The sequence below is a fragment of the Drosophila miranda genome, chromosome XL, assembly GCF_003369915.1.
Source record: "Drosophila miranda strain MSH22 chromosome XL, D.miranda_PacBio2.1, whole genome shotgun sequence".
NCBI lineage: Eukaryota > Metazoa > Arthropoda > Insecta > Diptera > Drosophilidae > Drosophila > Drosophila miranda.
In genome coordinates, this window is record NC_046673.1 from 886,995 (window position 1) to 904,771 (window position 17,777).

At 45.1% G+C, this 17,777-nt stretch overlaps 5 protein-coding genes across 6 annotated transcripts in view; 1 reads left to right on the top strand and 4 right to left on the bottom strand.

Annotated features, from left to right (window-relative positions):
* Positions 1 to 8,658, bottom strand: part of LOC108152708 (GAS2-like protein pickled eggs) — a 61,265-nt gene extending 52,607 nt beyond the window's left edge. Inside the window, exons 1-3 of one of the 2 annotated variants that reach the window (XM_017282244.2) lie at positions 8,358 to 8,658; positions 8,218 to 8,305; positions 2,373 to 2,446 (exon numbers count right to left, since the gene is read on the bottom strand). The gene's annotated coding sequence lies outside the window, so the exon portion shown is untranslated. Of the gene's footprint in view, positions 1 to 2,372; positions 2,447 to 5,044; positions 5,454 to 8,217; positions 8,306 to 8,357 lie in introns of those variants that run through there. The other variant, XM_033390827.1, reaches the window with a different exon arrangement.
* A 621-nt stretch (positions 8,659 to 9,279) lies between these two features.
* On the bottom strand, positions 9,280 to 12,040 carry LOC108164036 (anaphase-promoting complex subunit 7). The gene is made up of 5 exons (XM_017299617.2): positions 11,693 to 12,040; positions 11,115 to 11,619; positions 10,381 to 11,042; positions 10,021 to 10,301; positions 9,280 to 9,964 (listed from the first exon to the last, which is right to left on the bottom strand). Exons 1-5 carry the CDS (start codon positions 11,762 to 11,764, stop codon positions 9,670 to 9,672), a joined length of 1,815 nt encoding a protein of 604 aa, XP_017155106.1. The 5' UTR covers positions 11,765 to 12,040; the 3' UTR covers positions 9,280 to 9,669.
* An 83-nt stretch (positions 12,041 to 12,123) lies between these two features.
* Positions 12,124 to 13,638, bottom strand: LOC108164047 (required for meiotic nuclear division protein 1 homolog). The gene has a single exon (XM_017299628.2). It carries the CDS (start codon positions 13,488 to 13,490, stop codon positions 12,210 to 12,212), a length of 1,281 nt encoding a protein of 426 aa, XP_017155117.1. The 5' UTR covers positions 13,491 to 13,638; the 3' UTR covers positions 12,124 to 12,209.
* Positions 13,639 to 13,804: 166 nt separating this feature from the next.
* LOC108158707 (ribosomal protein 63, mitochondrial) lies at positions 13,805 to 14,631 on the top strand. Its single transcript, XM_017291251.2, has 2 exons — positions 13,805 to 14,080; positions 14,154 to 14,631. The coding sequence occupies exons 1-2, from the start codon at positions 13,910 to 13,912 to the stop codon at positions 14,301 to 14,303; spliced, it is 321 nt and encodes a 106-aa protein (XP_017146740.1). The 5' UTR covers positions 13,805 to 13,909; the 3' UTR covers positions 14,304 to 14,631.
* Positions 14,632 to 15,013: 382 nt separating this feature from the next.
* Positions 15,014 to 17,767, bottom strand: LOC108158690 (vacuolar protein sorting-associated protein 26). Its single transcript, XM_017291227.2, has 2 exons — positions 17,316 to 17,767; positions 15,014 to 17,102 (listed from the first exon to the last, which is right to left on the bottom strand). The coding sequence occupies exons 1-2, from the start codon at positions 17,457 to 17,459 to the stop codon at positions 15,678 to 15,680; spliced, it is 1,569 nt and encodes a 522-aa protein (XP_017146716.1). The 5' UTR covers positions 17,460 to 17,767; the 3' UTR covers positions 15,014 to 15,677.
* Between the last annotated feature and the right edge of the window lie 10 nt (positions 17,768 to 17,777).

Sequence of the window (17,777 nt, forward strand, 5' to 3'; positions counted from 1 at the left end):
TTCATTGTCATCAGGGATAAACATCCTCAGCGTCGGCAATGGTTTCACTTCTCCCACAACCCACATGCGGGCCAAACATGCAGTCGTCGACGGGAGTGGAGCCACATCATCCATAAAGCGCTGGCGAGGCAGCACGGCACATGCGTGGCCCGGAGTTCGGGTTCAGCAATTAATAAACAAATAAAAGGGCAACTTCAATTGGGGTTCATGACCACAAAGCTTCAACATATCAGCTGACCAGCCAGCAAATTTCGTACGCAAAAAAACAAAATACACAAAAGAAATTGATGGAGATGAGACCAGCTTGGATCTGTCTCTGTGTGAAATAATTTGAAATGTGTGAGGGGGCTGCGACAAGCACGAGACAAACGACTATCGAATCCTAAGAATATTGAGTAGAGTAATAATATTCCACTTATCAGGGCCATAAAATAAAGAATAAAGACTATCTGCTAATAATATTCAGTGATTATATATTCCAGACCGATGGTTCTGCATTTGATCTGTACAACACATGTATCAAATATCTTCCAGAAGATAAAACACATATCATTAGGTTCCACCTGGGAAGTGGGTATATTAGATTTGTTGTGAAAGTGGATGTGTGTAACGTCCAGAGTGATGCGTTTCCGACCCCATAAAGTATATATATTCTTGATCAGCATCAATAGCCGAGTCGATTGAGCCATGTCTGTCTGTCCGTCTGTCCGTCCGTCCCTATGTGCGCCTAGTGCTCAAAGACTATAGGAGCTAGAGCAATGATGGTTTGGATCCAGACTTCTGTGATATGTCACTGCTACGAGAATATTTCAAAACTTCGCCCCGCCCACTTCCGCCCCCACAAAATCTGTTTCATCCACAATATTGCAGATTCGAGAAAACTAACAACACACTATCAAAGAGAATGACCATATCTACCAGATTGTCGAATCTGGATCAGATCGAATCATTATTATAACCAAAAGGAACAAATCAATCTGCGGTGGCCACGCAGCGCCCGACGACACGCTCTGACTAATTTTCTGTCTCTCTCGTACGCCCTCTTTGTCGTTCAATGTTAGCGCCGTGTGGCGGAGGAGAGCCATACTGACTAAGTGTCGGGTATAAATGTAGAGTTGCGGCCGTAGCAGCAACTCACAACGTTCCCCCTCGTCTCTTGTTTTATTATGAAAAATTATGTTCGTTCTAAAAACTGTGATAGTCCTACAGGCATCAGTCTCTGTTTATCATAGTTCTTCCAGCCGATACTGTTCGACACTATCCGATCCGACACTATTTGATCAACTGTCAACTGATCAATGATTGATTCTTATTCTCCCTGTTCGTTTTCGTGACCCTTTGGCGATCACCAAACACACACTCTTCTCACACACGCTCTCTCGATATAAATAGATAAACTGTCCGAATGGAAGTACTCGTGGATACACGTGGGGGTGGCACTTCACTGTGCGTCACTTCTGCTACCCATTTCGGGCGGAGCAACTGGGAGCCATTCGATCGTGCAGTGGATAATCATAAATTATATTGAAATTTACTCGTACTGAGAGAAGACAGGTGTCTCTGGCTATGACGAATCCACTTCCCGGCCTCCGCACCCGCACAGTGGGTGAAATGGTCAGTCTAGCTGTGCTCCGGACCCATCTAACCATTTATCGATCGATCAATTGATCGATTGTCCCCTTATGGCGGTCAGTGAATTAATTTTGCGCCACGTTTTTCCCAACTTATCGGTTCGACAAGCGTTTGCTGTGGGCTCTGCTCGCTACTGCATGCAAATTGAGGCGATAAACATAACTCTCGTTAAGTGAAACCTAAAATGCAGTCCGTCATCTGCGAATGTGAGTCACGCATTTCTTTTTCTTTTGGCGCTCTGCCCATTTATAGCCACTCGAACGAACTGGCATTTCAGTCGCACATTATGATTCCCTGACCTACGACATAATCCCCCAAAAATATTTGGTTTATAGTAGAAAGAGGCGTCGTCGCGTCGCCGTCATCTAGGTCTAGTATGACGAAACCACTTGTATTTTTATCACGGCCAAGATACGAGCACGATGCCACAAAACGGCATGATTCATGCCACGATAGCGAAACGCTTTCCCAGAACCAAAGTGATTAGTGCGGTTTGCGCTTTTCTTTCTAGATCGCGGCAGATCTTCTTGTGGTGTTCAGGAAGGAACTGTTGGAGGATTCGTGTTCTATAGAATAAGACATTTAAAAGATGGACTGGACGAAGGGGTGCTCCTTGTTCAGTAAATCTTGGGGAAAATCGAAAGAAAGCCTGCCAATATTTACTTCATAGGACGAAGAAAGAATATCGAGGTCGAGAATTAGAGATAATAGTAACCCCACCAATAACTCTATAAACTTACCGATATCATGTATTGGTTTCTCTCGAATATCTTCGTTTTCCGGTTTCCTTTTCTTCTCTGATGATTTTCCCCAGCTGAAAGGAAATTGAGAATGAAAAACGACATGTACATAGATGATGGATAGATCTTTGATGGTCGGGAACATGGTACTATAGTACTATGGTAATATATGACTCCATAATGCAATGTGACGGCGGGGCAGTGTGGCGAGTATGTGACATCATCAGAAACGTAAGTAGGAAAACGGTAAATGGAGTTTTATTTGCTTTTTTGTCATAGAAACGTGAGTGAGCGACACACACGCACCGCACTGTACCCCTCCATACCGAATGGTGGAGAGAATGGTGGAGAAAATGTTAGAGAGGTAGGTGGTGGTCTAAACAAATAAGTCAATAAATAAAGGCGTTAACTTGGCTCGAATGGCCTACGTAAATATGCGATGAAATGAGCGAAAAGAAACAACTAAAACCCGCCCGAGAGGCCCGCCGCCAAAGGTGGGCTCTACAGACGGTCCAGACCGACCAGACGGACCACACTTGGTCCCAGTTTCAGTCTCCCATTCAAATTCAGATTCCTATTCCCATTCAGATTCGGTGTAGGTTTTTTCGCAATCTCACATATATCTGTATGTAGAAGTACAAATAGACATCGACGTAGAGAGCGGTAGACAGAGAGTGGCATCGGTGGGTACAGAAGTTGGCAATAAGCTAAAAGCTGACAAATGTCTGACAAGCGGAAGTGTAAAAGAGAACAACAAAATAATAATAATCAAACACGAAATTTTGCCCCAATAGGAAAACAAAACACATCACACGAAACAGAATGAAACTCCTCCGAAAGACCAATCCTCACCGTTGGGTGTGCCCGTGCCCGTGTCCCTCATTTGAAGATACTAGACGTTATTAAGTTGGTAAACGGTGTCCCCAGGAGTGACTCAAATATCATAGACCGCCTCCCAGGGGCCGTGGAGTAAAAACAAAACAGTAAATTGACGAAACCGTCTGCGTTGGTGGCTCGCTCGATGATTTTCCCACGAAAGAACCCACGGTTCTTAAGAACTTTCCAAGATGCTGCTGCAAACCTCAGGTACTTGGGAATTGGGCAAGGTCAATGCAACAAACGAGAATGCCACATTGCACTCATTGCGCTGACCTCCCTCCCCTCGCAGCAAGGGGGAGGACGCAAGGAGTGCGTGACGAATGCCCGCGCATGCGGTCATCAAGGTCAGACCTCTCTCTGCCACGAAACAGCTGACGTGACTGGCAAAAACACATCAAAAGTGGTGCTCGTTGTTGGGTGGCAGGTAGGCTATACTCGGGATCTGACTCATGGGAATTCTCCCTAAAAGGCCTCCAAATAGAATCGCCAACAAAAGAAATCTCATTTTCGTATGGCAGGAGCCCTTTTATAGAGTGCTATTCATCCCAAGATGACATGACCAAAAGTCTTTAAGAAAGAAAATTTATTAGGCACCTGACAAATGTATTTGAAGGCTCAGCAGTGTTGCATTCTATAGTTGGGGACTCTGTATACTGAATCTCATTTTAAGGCTACCTCTATATTCTTTGAGAGTGATCCTAGTGTTCGCTAGTACCATTATATAGTTAGGTAGTTATATTTCTATAGTTTCCCTGCAAGCCCCGTTGTTATCTTGTCTCTTTCCGCAGAAACCGGAGTATCGTTCTTTGTTCATGGATTGGCTTCCTTATTGATACGGTTGTAAAGTTCTACATGTATGTATCATCATTCTTATCTCATTATCGTGTCTATAAATGCAAGACATACATCTGTAATCTACTATATGCATATGAGTGTATGCACATAAATATTTAAAGCCTCGTCATTTCTGATTTGTCATTTATCCGTCTGGTTGTAAGGGGAAACTTCCAATAAACTTCAGCTCGAGTAATTTTTGCCAGGGTTCTTAGTTAATTGGAGATTGGTGAGGCTGTTATCAGGGTACTGTTGTATGTGGAATTATAATTAAGTGTTTGTACCGACCAATAGCATAACATGGAAGAGCATTATATGGGGCTATCCGTATATGTTTTGGAGACTAAGGACAGTCGGAGTTTTTGTAGCCAACTATCCATCTTTTGGCGCTTGTCCAGTAGTCCAGATAGTAGCGCACAGCTACCGTCTCTCTTTACTGACTTTATATACATAGTTGGAGCTGGTTCATTCTCTCTCCCTCATTATGCCCTCTTCTGGGGTATACGGTATAGAAACCTTCTCCTTTGGACACGCCACACACGAAAACTATGGCCTGTTCTGCAAATTCCGACAAAGAGGACACACGAGATACATATACATAGATATATACATATGTATGTATGAGTAGTTACTCTGGCCAATAATAATACAAATATTTACATTGTATTTTTTTTGAATGAGCACTCTCGCGCTGTCTCTTTCTCTATCTCTCACATTTCCATCAAGGAAAATCGCATTTCTGGCATTTGATTTCTTTTGTGTTCCCGTTAGCTTTGATTTGATTTTGATTTTTGAATGCGGCTGTGTTTTGGCTGAGCGACACGCAAATCGATGGTTGCCACCCTCCATACGCACACACCCTGCACACACACACACACACACACACACACACACACACACACACACACACATACACAAAAAAAAACTGCACTAATATTTATGGTTTATTCTGCGCTTACTTTTCTGCACGCGACCCGAACAGCGACAGAGGTGGCTGCGGTGGCAGCCGTAGAAACAGCGAGTGCGACAGTGACAGCGTCGGCAGTGGTTCCGAAATTCGGACACCAGACAAGGAAGCACGTTATTAAAACGGTATATGTATGTGCAAAAAAAAACTGTAAAAAACTTGAGCTGGAGGAGTAGTTGCAGCGCAGTCAGAGTCTGTTATTGCCCATTCACACCAGAGCACAAGAAAAAAAGCACATGGCAGAGAAGTAAAATAAAAACAAAAAACCGAAAGCCGTAGAAGAACCAAAAGCCGACACTGAAAGGTAAAAGGAATCCGCCGTTTAAGTGGAAATGCGCCCAGGACGTGGACCGCGCGAAACGAAGTACCGCAATACAGCGACTCCGAGAATCCGCTACACGGCAGCACGAGGAGACCATATGACTGACGGCGACATCTCAGCCACGCCGAACAGAGGGTTGCTGCTGCTGTTCCTGCTCTTGGTCTGCAAATGTTCTTCTTTTCAGCTTCCGCGCAAGTCCTGAGCCCGGAGCTGCAGAGAGCACTCTCGGAATAGTTGGGGCCCACAGTGTGGGCACAAAGTGGAGCACCTGGGATGTGCGACCAAGTAAATTTGAAGACTTTCTCACTGTTCCCAGAGGATCGAAAGGAGTGCCTACTTCCAAATGAAACTAAGCCTCACTAACTAAGTGATCAAGCTAATTCGTTGGTCTGAAAATTAATGTGAAAAACTAACTAACTATGGATTTAACTTTCAGATTCAACTGAAGAAGAGGTAATGCTACATCAGCAGTTGACTGGACAAATATACATACATATGGACAAAAAAGGTAATTATAATAATTCCCATATGGAACAGGAATAATTAGATTCCCAAAGTTCGACAGCGAAATAGAAGGAGTGTATGGCAAAGGCAATGGCGAACACAAAGTGATAGAAAATGAGCACTTTAAACCAAACATATGTACATATGTACATACATATGTACGTATGAATCACAAAGCATAACTTTAGATCACGAAAAGTGAGACCTCTAGTGGGTGTAATTCTTTATTGGCGTTCTAAAGTATCTACCTACGAGTACCTATGTATGTACATACATATGTACATATTTATTATTTTACTTATTTTCTTTCCTGAACTACTCTTTGGCGGACCGTGTGAATCGAATCCCTAACAGGCAGTATAAGATTATCACCAAATGTTGACACTTTATTTAGTGGGTTCACTGCGACAACCACTGTTCATTGATTTTGGGACTCTTCCTCAATATTATTGTTATCCATAAACCCGCTCTGCTGGAGAGAAGGGCTTGGGAGGTGTTTTGAACAGAAAGCGCATGCGCCCTGCGAAGCATATGGAAGTAGCGGGACTGTGGGACCCAGCTCTTTCCTCCAGATGTTTGTGCGTACACATGCATATGACTATACATATGTGTATGCACTTATCAGTGAATTCGTTCCACTGTGGAAGAGTGCAGCGGAAGGTCTCTCTTATTATCAGTTTCACGCATTAACTTTGTTTCAAATCAAATTTCAACGAAACTGCAATGGAGGTCTTGCTCTCATGTGGCGGCTCGCACTCGTTCACCCGATTCCTCTCTGCGCTCTCTTTGAGAGCGGCCAACAGGCGTAAACAGCTGTAATTTTTTTCTTGACACACAAATGCAAACACACATAGCCACAGACATCCGTACATGCATATGCGTATTCATGTATGTACATATGTATGTATGTATGAACACATATGTATATGTTGGATCCTGTCCTGTTTTATGGATTATTGCTTTCAATTAACAAACAAAAATCTTGAGGGGCGAGCGATAAGCGAATGAGCGGGAGTAGTAAATTTATGGCATGCAGCAGATTTTAATTTATTCATCATTCAATTTCCTGGAACCCCCGTCGCACGAGTCACCCCACAACACAGCCCAAATAAGCAGAGCCCAAAGACAATGTAGACTCTACATACAACCTCTACCACACCATTCTTGTTGACATGACGAATCTGCGTATCCGCCAAGTTCTACGAAATTCACACACGAACTCGTTAGGGAAATTGAAACGAAAGTAAAGAACCAAAAAAGGGATGGGTGTCTCTGAACGCCGAAGCTTTTGATACCCTTGGGCACCGATCATTTGTATGGAATCTACATATGTACATATGTACATATATGATATTGTATGTACATACATATTTAGTACATATCTAGTTTGGTACGTTTTTGTTTGAATTATCTTTTGGCGGCTATTAACTAAGGGAATATTTTACATAAAAACCTATATACATATGTACTTGATGATGTTGGAAACACTTCCATTTCTGAGTTAAAAGTAGCTATAGGGAAAATTCAGCATACTCCAGCAAGAGTACATATGTACATATGTATATTAGAGCAAGCAAGCCAATCATCAAGTGCTTGTATGCAGATAGAGCGTTTCTGTTATGGCTGATAAAAGCATTATTTGCATATTGCTTCGCTTGCAGTCGATGCTGCTATTGAGGCACAGTCCCGACACTACAACAAACTCTACTGCGTCCAGATTGTGCCCTGTAATCTCTGGAGTATTCTTATGCGTGTGCCCCAAGCAACCGATGCTGAGCGTAGCTTTTCTGCTCTCTTCTGATAATTTCCTTATCGACCAAAAAAAGGCCAACTAATCGCAATATACTCGTAGCTTTCGTTTCAATCACATCAAACATGTGAGTCGCTCTGGTTCTCCATTCGCCTTCGTTGCGTTGAAAATGCGAAATAGTAACTGATAGTAGTTAGTAGTAACTAAACGTAACTGATAAGGCATAACATCGGACAGTTCTATTGTTCTTTTGATTGCATGATATGGAATACGATTTTGGTCCACTTTATCACAACACTGACAAAATGTATTGAAATTAAGCTTTTTAAGAGTTTTTAGTTGTTAAATCATTACCTCTTCTTCACTAAGACTTTATTGGTAATCGTACATGGTATATGTAAGTAAGTATTTTACTGATGAAGCGGGTTAAGTATAGTCGCAAGCCTATGGGGAAAGTATAAAACCCTATACAAACTTCGATAAGGGTAAAGTGAACCGTTAGACTGATGCCATTCGGAGCGGAAATGAATAATACTGTAAAAAATTATTGTAAAATAAAAGTACAAAGTTTTTCAAGAACTGAACCAACCTTTAATACTATCTATCCGATCTCTGGAAGGCGATCCTGAGTAGCTGAGTAGTTTGCTTTTCTGAGCGAACTTTCACACGATCAAGAACTACAAAAACACTGCTGTCAAAACCGAATAAAATTAAGTCATATTAATTTACATCAATAGTGTACCGTATATTGTTTTAACATGCACAAGAATCGTGGGGATTTCGATTTTAGAATTCATATTTCGGGCTCATATTCATTCAGAAAGCGTTTAGCGCCTACGACTGTGTAGATTTTAACTCGATTTTTCAACTAAATCGGAATAACTGCTTTGAAATTATTTCGTTTGCACGGTGGCAGGTATTTTTGCCAAAAAAAAAACTACAAAAAATTAACACAAAAAATGCCGTTGGCAAGTCGGGCGCATAGTGGAAACGGCATGCAGAGGTGAACGACGTTGATAAACAACTGACTTTTGGCGCGATGATTTAGTAAATATAAATTGATTATCACTATATCGATATATCAATATATCGATATATATTTGGTGATATTTTTTCTAATCATCAGCGGAACTACTTTTCTGAGTTCAGGGCAAATCGACATAATTTTTCTGTTTTATCATATCGTTAGAGATCATACCCGCGACTTTTCATTCATTGTTTGAGCCACTAGCCATATATTATATAGTTATGGCAGTTCATACAATGAAAACGTCCCACCAGAATTTTCTGCGGGATCTCCCAGATCTTCCTCAAGACTTTTAAATTGTTTACGACAAAACTCGTTAACAGAAGACAATGAAAAGAATATGCTTTGCTCTACTATTGTATTATCATTTGCTTATGGATGATTCTCATTAAAGCGGACGACACCACCATGCAGAAATTACTTAAAGGTGGTGTCCTCCGCTGTGGTAAGGTGTACATCTATTAATAAAAATATGGATAATTTCATCATGGTGAGGACTATCCACTTTTTCAGCGTTCTCTCGGCTTTCTCGGAGAAAGAGAAAGTTTTACACTCTGCACTCTTCGTTTGTTATTGTTTATTTTCGCTAATAAATAAAACAAAATAAGTCAAAACACATTATAATAGCATATTGTCGTATAGCAAAGCGTATTCTCTTTTTATCATTTTATGTTTACGAGTCTAAGAAGAAAACAATGAAACAAATCGTTCGCGACGACTGACATATGATGGTCCTCCAAAGAGAGAAGATTTGGTGAAGACACCACCTAATAAGTAATTTCACCATTTGCAAGTGTGCTAAAGTGATCTTTCGCAACTGGAACTAGTTCGAAGTGACACGAGCGAAGTGACAGGCGCGCAAAACGAAGCGCAAATTCAAAACACTGGTCATTTCCTGAGTGGGCTTACAATGAAATAATTTCTTAAATCTTAATATTACAGCTCAAAAATAAATGATTAACATTAGGAAATAAATGCTTAATTAGTTGTTTAGGATGTGGGTGAGGTGTTTGATCACTCGTTGTTGAGCATCTCTATATCGGCATCTTGCCAAAGGGGCTCCGACATGGCAGCCGCTTCGCTATTTCCGTGGGTTGCCCCAGACACGGACGACATCTCCAGGGGTTCATCGCAGTTCACGCTCTGCCACTCCTGGTGGGGGGTGCCGCTGGGCGTGGGCGTGGCCATTCCATTGCTTCCATCTCCTCTGCCTGGCTCTGTGGCTGTGCCTTCTCCTTTGGCTCCTATAGAGCCGCCCATCTTAAGAGAGTTAATTCCATTTATGGCCCGCACGCAATTGGAGTCCACGCTAGAAGTGAAATCCATTACATATCAATCTAGATCGCTTTCCTTTTTCCTGCTTACCTCAGGGCCCTATAGTAGTAGTCCAGCGCCTTGATCGGCTCCTTTTCGATACGCAATATGTCGCCTAAGAGGGTGTAGAGATTCTGATTCGGATAGTTGATCACCTGCTTCTCCAGCAGCTTTATGGCCGCCTTGGTGGCGCCCTCATACTGGCAGATCTCGGCCATCAGGGCCACGGCCGGAGTGTAGCTGGAATCGATCTTCAGCGCTTTCTCCACAAACTTTCTGGCACTCCGTTTGGCCGCCGGATTGGTTGAGTGGAAGAGCGTTCGTCCAAACATCTGTAAATGAGTGAATGGTACACACAATAAACGTGATTCAGATTCGATATGGATGGGATCCTGTTCCTCCTCCACTCACCGTGTAGCTGCGCGGTGAGGTGCGGAAGCTGCGTATAGCCCAGACGCACATGGTCTGCGCCTCCTTGAACCGCTTTTGGGCCACATAGCAATGGAACAGCCCCTTGTAGACTTCGAAGCGATATGGGGCCAGTCCCTGTGCGTTGCGGAACGCTTCAATAGCCTCACGGTACCGCTGCAATGAAATGAAAAGATTGCCCCGCAGCAAATGGCCCTCGACGTGACGCGGATCCATATCGAGACAGCGCTCGACAAAAGTGAGACCCCGCTGGTACTTGGCGTCGCTGTACATCTTCTGGCCGTGGACGAACCAATGGGCCGGGCTGAACTCCCGATCGGAGCTCACCTGGGTGAATAGCTTCTCCTGCTCTATGGCGCTCTGCTCGTTGAGCTCATACACGACAGCCAGCAGGCTGATAGCCTCCATATTATAGGGATAGGCCATGACCGCTGTGCTTAGGAACTGCTCTGCCTGGATATTGTGGCCGTAGTAGTACAGGCACCGCCCGATCTCCACTAGCAGATGCTCGTTTCTGCGGAGCCTGGTGGAATCGTTTAGCTGCTGAAAGGTCTTGGCCGCTTCCAGATGCTTGCAGCCGTACATCTGGGCCAGCGCTTTGATCCAGGTGCTCAGCCACTCGATGTTCCGGGGAGCAGAGGCAGCTGAGGTAGGAACGAATATTGTCCATAGGAATGGAGTGGATTATAGGGATTGGATTGCAACAGTGCACTTACCATTCATTACCAGCGAATTGACCTCGATGCCATCGACGCCTAGCTCAAGCAGGGCCTCGATGGATTTCAGCGACATGGGGCACTCCTTGAGTACATCCTTGTAGGCCATAACGGCGTCGGCCTTGCCCTTACTTCCCGCTGAGGCGTGGTGGTGCAGCCGGCCCAGCAGCATGTTGATGCGCGGCGTGCGCATTTTTGCTGACAATGCCAGAAGAGTGCTAATAGCCTTACCCGGCTCCCCCACTTCTTTGTAGCATACAGCCAGTCGGTAGCGCAGCTCCACGTCTGTGAACTGATTGTTCATAATCTCGATGGCCGTCAGGCAAGCGCTCTTATAGCGGAGCATGGTGCGGCGTGTGTGCAGCACAGACTCCAGCTGCTGGTAGGCCAAGCGAAAGTGACGCTCTTTGTAGTGGGCATTGGCCAAGTAGAGCATTACCTGGTATTCCATCTCCAGCGTAGCCACATTGCGATCGTTCTGCAGCAATGTGTTCAAAAGGCTTGCCTGAGGATTCACAAGCAAATGAAAATGAAAAGAATAAATGATTTTTCAAGGATGAGGCTGCACTCGTCCTTACCGCTGGGATGACGGACTCGTAAAGCCTGTGATCGTAGAGCTTTTGCACATTGGCAAAGAGTGCGTTTTCCATAATCTCTCCTTGCCTTTCCTTACTGCGCACAAATGCCGCCAAAATTCAGAGCTGGCTCAGCTGGTTCGGAACTGTTCGAAGGACTGGTTCTTTAAGCCGCGGGCGTGTGATTGAATATGGTTCTTTTACAGTCTTCCCTATGTTTGAATAATTAACATATAGAAAACAGCAAGTGCACTATGGAAAAATACAATTATTTGGTTGACTTTAATATGTTTATTTTTATATTGGCAATTCGCGACTTTCAGAAAGAACTACTGAAGAAAACGAAACCGAGTCACTCAGCACTCTGTATCGATAGGCAGTGTTGAAAAGGTACTCGGCAAGCAACTTATCGATAGAAAGGAAAGGACTGTTAATTAAATTTAACATATTTTTATTTTAGCCTAAATACGTATAAGATATTAAAAAACAACAGATTTGTGTATTTCAATCAACATAAACGCTATTTAGGAACTAACTGGTTGGAGAGGGGCACAATTTCCAAGGATTCCTGCTTTTCGCCCTTGTCGCTAATGAAATGCAAAATTTCAAACCCCACCTCTACCATAATCAGGATTATGATCATCCACTCGAGTCTGATGTGGTGGGCGTCATTGAGATTGTGAGAGACCAGCTCGGCTAGCTCCACGCAGTGGCTGATCTTCTCATTCATCACCTTGGTGCGGCGCGAAATGCTAAAGTAGGAGCACACCTGCAGATAGAGTCCCTCAAGTTCTTCCCTGTCCCAGTAAAAATCGGGAGCATCCAGTAGATCCGACGACAGGTTGATCACGTGGCGCAAGGCGAACAGCTCGCCCGTCTTGCGCAGCATGGCCGCCCGGGATATGCGCAGCCGTCGGCCACGCTTAAGGTCCTCCGTCAAGTGCTCAATCGAGTCGATGTAGCGGTCCAGCGTCGCCTCCCACATGCCCAGCTTGATCGACTGGGCCATCGCATTGGAGAATGTGTACTTGTACAAGAAACTGTCTCTGTCGCCCGTCACGAAGAATTTGCCTTTCTGGAAAAAGGCGCGAGAGGTGGCGTTGAAGTCGCTGCTCTCCGCCACCAGGTCGCCTTCGACGTCGACGGCCGTTGACGGGATATAGGTGTAGGGCATCACTTCGCTCTCCCCGTGAACCAGGGCACTCACGTACGACTCTCGCTCGAAAGATCGCAGAAAATTCAGCACGTTGTTCATCTCGATGTCGCTGCAGTTCCAGAACACAACGGACCCCTCGCGAAAGAAGAATATCTCGCGCGGCTGCTGTCCTGTTGGGTACTTGGCCGCCACGAACAGCACGTTCTGCTCCACATCCAAGTTGTCCGTGGAAAAGAAACGCTTTGTCTCATAAAGATTTTGTTCCTTGAGGGCAACCTGCAATGCCTCCAGATTGTACTCTTCAGCCGTGGTATAGCCGCGCGTGTTGAGGAATCCTAGGGCAGACAGCTCGTCAGTGGCCAGGCGCTTTTTGCGCATTATGCGCGTCCTAATGGGCGACAGTATCGACTCCAGTCGCTCTTCCACCAAAGGCATTGGCTTCACACTTGGAGCTTGACCCTGGATTGTGGCTGATTGGGACTTCTTTGTGGCAGCGTCTGTTTCCTCTGCAACTGCTGCTGCGGCTAGCGGTTTAGTGATTGTGGTCATCCACCGATGGCTTTGCCATTGCGTCTGAAAGTGACGTTGTGGCTGGCGAAGGCTCCTCAGGATCAGCTTCTCGAGTCGAACGCGTGCAAAGTTCATTTTTTTCAAATCGACGTTGCTTGATGTACGTTAAAGGCAACTAAATAGCCATTTCAGCAGCTTGCTGCATGGTTTTGTAATGCTACTATAACCAGCCGGCGATTGCCCGACTACTACTTCTTATGATTATCGCTATCGGCTCAGTGCTGTAAGTGTACTCTCAGATGCTTGACAATTCAATTTCATTAATAATATAAAAAAAAACCGATTTGACAAAAAAAAAAACAAACAAAAAAATTTATGTAATAAATTATTCATCTTTTATTGCAATTAGTACCCATGTTATGAACATTTCGTTGGAAATGATATAAATCGATAGACCGATAGACCCATCAGCTGTTTAATGAACTTGTGCAAAATAAATTAACGTGCTGCATTTTCCCCAGGAAAAAGCTGAAAAACTCGAAGTATCCCTCATAATGCAACTGACACTGATAAACTTTTTTAAGAAAACTGTGCCGGGCCACATATTCCGCGGAAAGCGCCGTCTTGTAAAGCCGGTTAGCAAGCAAGCCATGGACACGCTCACCCGGGAATACGAGCGACAGGAGCACATTATGTTCCTGCTGCGGCATCCCTACCTGACACTGGTGAGTGAACAGCCTCCTATTCCCATTCACAGCAACACACAATCTCACTCTCTTTTCATTTGAAACTCTGTAGGAGCAATCATCTGGTCATGCCAAGGAGCTGCAGAAACGCGATAAACTGGTTGCCAAGTGGACAGATGAGCAGACGATGCGCAAAATGAAGCCGCATGTGACCATCGAAGAGCGTCTGAACCACCTGAAGGTCAAAGAGACCTGGGACTAGCTGAAAATCGACTTGTTTCAACCTCAAGATGCATTAAATTAATTATAAAGTAAATATAGATTATGTGTATGTGAAAATTATGTAATTACCCTGGCATCGGCCGCTAGCGCAGCGAGGAGCTTATGTGTATGGTGGTACATTGTTCCTCCTGGTTAAATGAAGTGTTCCGCTGACTGTGGCGACTGTTCCCTTTGTTCCTGGAGAAGTTTTCACATGATTTACATCTTTCATTTTCTTGAGAGGTTTATATTTTTAAATTCTTTCTGAAGTGCACCGAATCACAGGATATTTTAAGGCAGATATTATAAAGGAACAGATGTGAAACCTAGATTATTTGGATCATCCCTATTGGGTTTACCTACAATTTTACTCCCAAAGCTAATGGCGATGAAACGCTTTCTCCAAAGCACGCCGGAACAGACATCTGCTTGTACATGCATATGTACATATGTAGAATACATTATGTTCTTGTCTTGTCTCTGTCTATTTCGTGCTTAGAGCTCTTGGTGTCCTTTTTATTTCGATAAATTGTATTTCAATGTATATATATATATATATATTTATGTGTATATTTCGTGTATATTATGTATATGAACTGTGTTATGTACATATGCAAGGCATGTAACATTTTTTTTAATTTCGCCGCTCTCAGATTCCTTCTCCTCGTCCACCCAGCAGCTCCCAATATCCGACTATAAATTTATTGCAAGTGTGTTGTTGATATTTGTATTAGAGTTCGTCTCTTTGATTTACTTTAATGCACAATTTCAAGGATTTTCACTTTTAGAAAGCACTTTCATGTCTCAAATTGAAAAATCAGATTTTCCAAGCGCTCATAACGCTGTGGGAACTGTGGGGGAATGATCAGTTATTGGGATCCATGAATAGGGAGGGGTGTGGATGGCGTATGGGATGGGTGCTATGGAGGTTTGGGGATCTGTCTGTCAACAAGCGCTAATCTCTCCTCCACATCATAATTTAAGCAATAATACGAATAGAATTTATCTCTAACGTCGATAGAGAATGGATATACATATGTATGCAGCTACGAGGCTTCATTTCATTCTTTCTTTCTACGCTTTTGTCTGGGTCTCCTTTTCCTATGCTTCGCTTCTCGTTTGATTATTTTTGTTGATTTGGTAAATGATAAAACATTTTGTAACAATTTTAAATTAACTTTAAAAAAATAGATGTATGCTTATTTTGTTGGTGTTGTTGCCGCTGCCGCTGTCGGTGATCTACTTCTGTTGTATATAATTATATACGTAAACAGTTCTGCCTGCTCCTCCATTCCACTACAAGCTGAGTACGACTCCGATCCCGACTCCCAGCCCGATCCGATCCAGTGCGTGGCAATCCATCCACGCATATTTCTCAATCGGCGGCCAGAAGCGTAGCGCTAACCTTTTTCGCAGCCGCCGGAGACGTGACCCTGGCATCGTTAGTGGCTACGGCATCCTGATCCAGCTCATCTCCTGCGGCATCCTGCGGCGCTGTTTCCGTACCTCCATCCGAACGGGGAAGCTGCAAGGGGAGTGGCGGCGGCGAGCTGGACAGCATGGCAATGGGCGAGGCACTTGTGGTGGCCGCTGCGGCGCCATCGCCCATCCCTCGTTCTGGCCCTGGCGCTGATGTCGCTGAAGCTGAAACCGCTACCGAAACTGAAATTGGATCAGATGCAGCCGCCGGAGTAGGCGTTGACGTTGGCTCCCCTCGGAGCTCCCTTTCGGCCGGGCTCTCGTTCAACGGCGTCAACGGCGGTGAGTTGGGCAGTGGAGAGTCGAGCTGCTGCTGGCTAAACTCCTGGTTGGGGCTCTCCCTGGTGAAAAGACCCATTTTCGATTCGGTGCTAGCCACCCCGACACCCACGCCAATGCCACTGCCGGATCCGCCTATGGCCGCACCCTCGCCGCTGTCCGTACTGGTGCTGATGAGTGAGGGGGCGACTGTTGGTGCCGCCGGACCACTCACCAGATGTGGCGGCGCATGCAGCGGTACGTGCTGATGCTGCTGGTGTTGCTGCTGCTGATGCTGGGCGACGTGGTAGCGGGGAATGTCCGCCTTGCGCCACAGGGTGATCTCCTGCTGCTTAAAGTAGCGACGATCCTCAGTGTCCATCAGCACCAGGTTTAGAAAATACTTGACGGAGAACTTCTTGTTAATGTCGCGCATGGTGGGCGTGAGATTGTAGCCGGCGAGAAAGACCCGGATGGGTATGCTCTCACCTTTGACCGGCGCCCCATCCATGATTTCGTACTTGGCGATGGTTTCGTTTTCGTTGAACATGTTCGGGCCGGTCCCGGTAGACTCGCGTTTGATGATCGCTATCTCCATATGCTTGATCTTGATGCGAACGAGCAGGAAGTAGATCTTCCCGATGATTGTGTCTCGCAAGTGGTACTTGCTCTTGTTGTACTCGAACTCAATGTGTAGACAGTCCTCGATGCCCACCTCCATTTTTATGGGGTTGTTCATCTCCGGGTAGCTGGATAGCGTGTGAACGGCGATGTCCACCTCACGGGTGATGTCGCTGATTCGACGCACGATGGTCGCCCGCAAGAAGTAGCGCAGCCTTACATTGGACCCGGCATACACCTCAAACTGCTTCTCCACGTTAGGAAAGTCGAACGGGTAGCTGTTATTTTGGATGAGATCACCGGGACGCGCCAGTGCCTTGGCCAGGCACTTAAACTCGTGATGGGTGCCCCGGTCGTAGAACAGCTCAATCTGTCCGATGAACTCGATCTTGATGCCCTGATGCTCCAGCTTGCTGCCTGGCTTCTTCAGCGTCACGTTAACCTAAATGATGCCACGAGCGACAGAGCGGAAAACGACACAGAAATACAGATAGTGGAAAGAGCAACGAATTGAGTTAGTTAGTGAGTGAGTGAAGAAGCAATGCCGATAAAGGCAAGGCGCCTTTGCAGCGGCGTAAATGGAAGGGGCAACGCCTCCGCATTTGCACAACCGCCTATTCGCAATGCCTGCCTGTGCTCACGCTACCGCTCTCACCTTGCCGGACACTGTTTCGCCGTCGTAGAAGAGCAACATTTTCTCCACCTTGCCGTCCTCACCCTTGACCTCGGCAGTCTTGTGTTCGGCGCCATCGAAGACAATCTCTATCTCGGCTGACTGGCCAAAGCCCAGAAAATTCATAATTGATAAACGTAAATTGGCCTCCTCTTCTTGGGGTGCTCGGTCGCAGCTCAGCTGGAATGTCGCTGTGGCTCCGTCCGTCCAGTTGCAGTGTAGTGCTTTGCTTGGCTCTCGCTGGTGCCCGTTTCGGTTGGAGTTTGGTGATGTACTTTCTACTGCCGCACTTCTTCTGCCGACACGAATTTATTGGGCGTTTTTCGCCTGTTTTTCTTTTTTTTGTGATTTGCGTGTGTGTGTGTGTGAATTGGAAAAAATTGCAATTTTTCTTTCACACAGGCTCCGCATAAACAGTTGCCACCTATTTTATATTTGAAAACC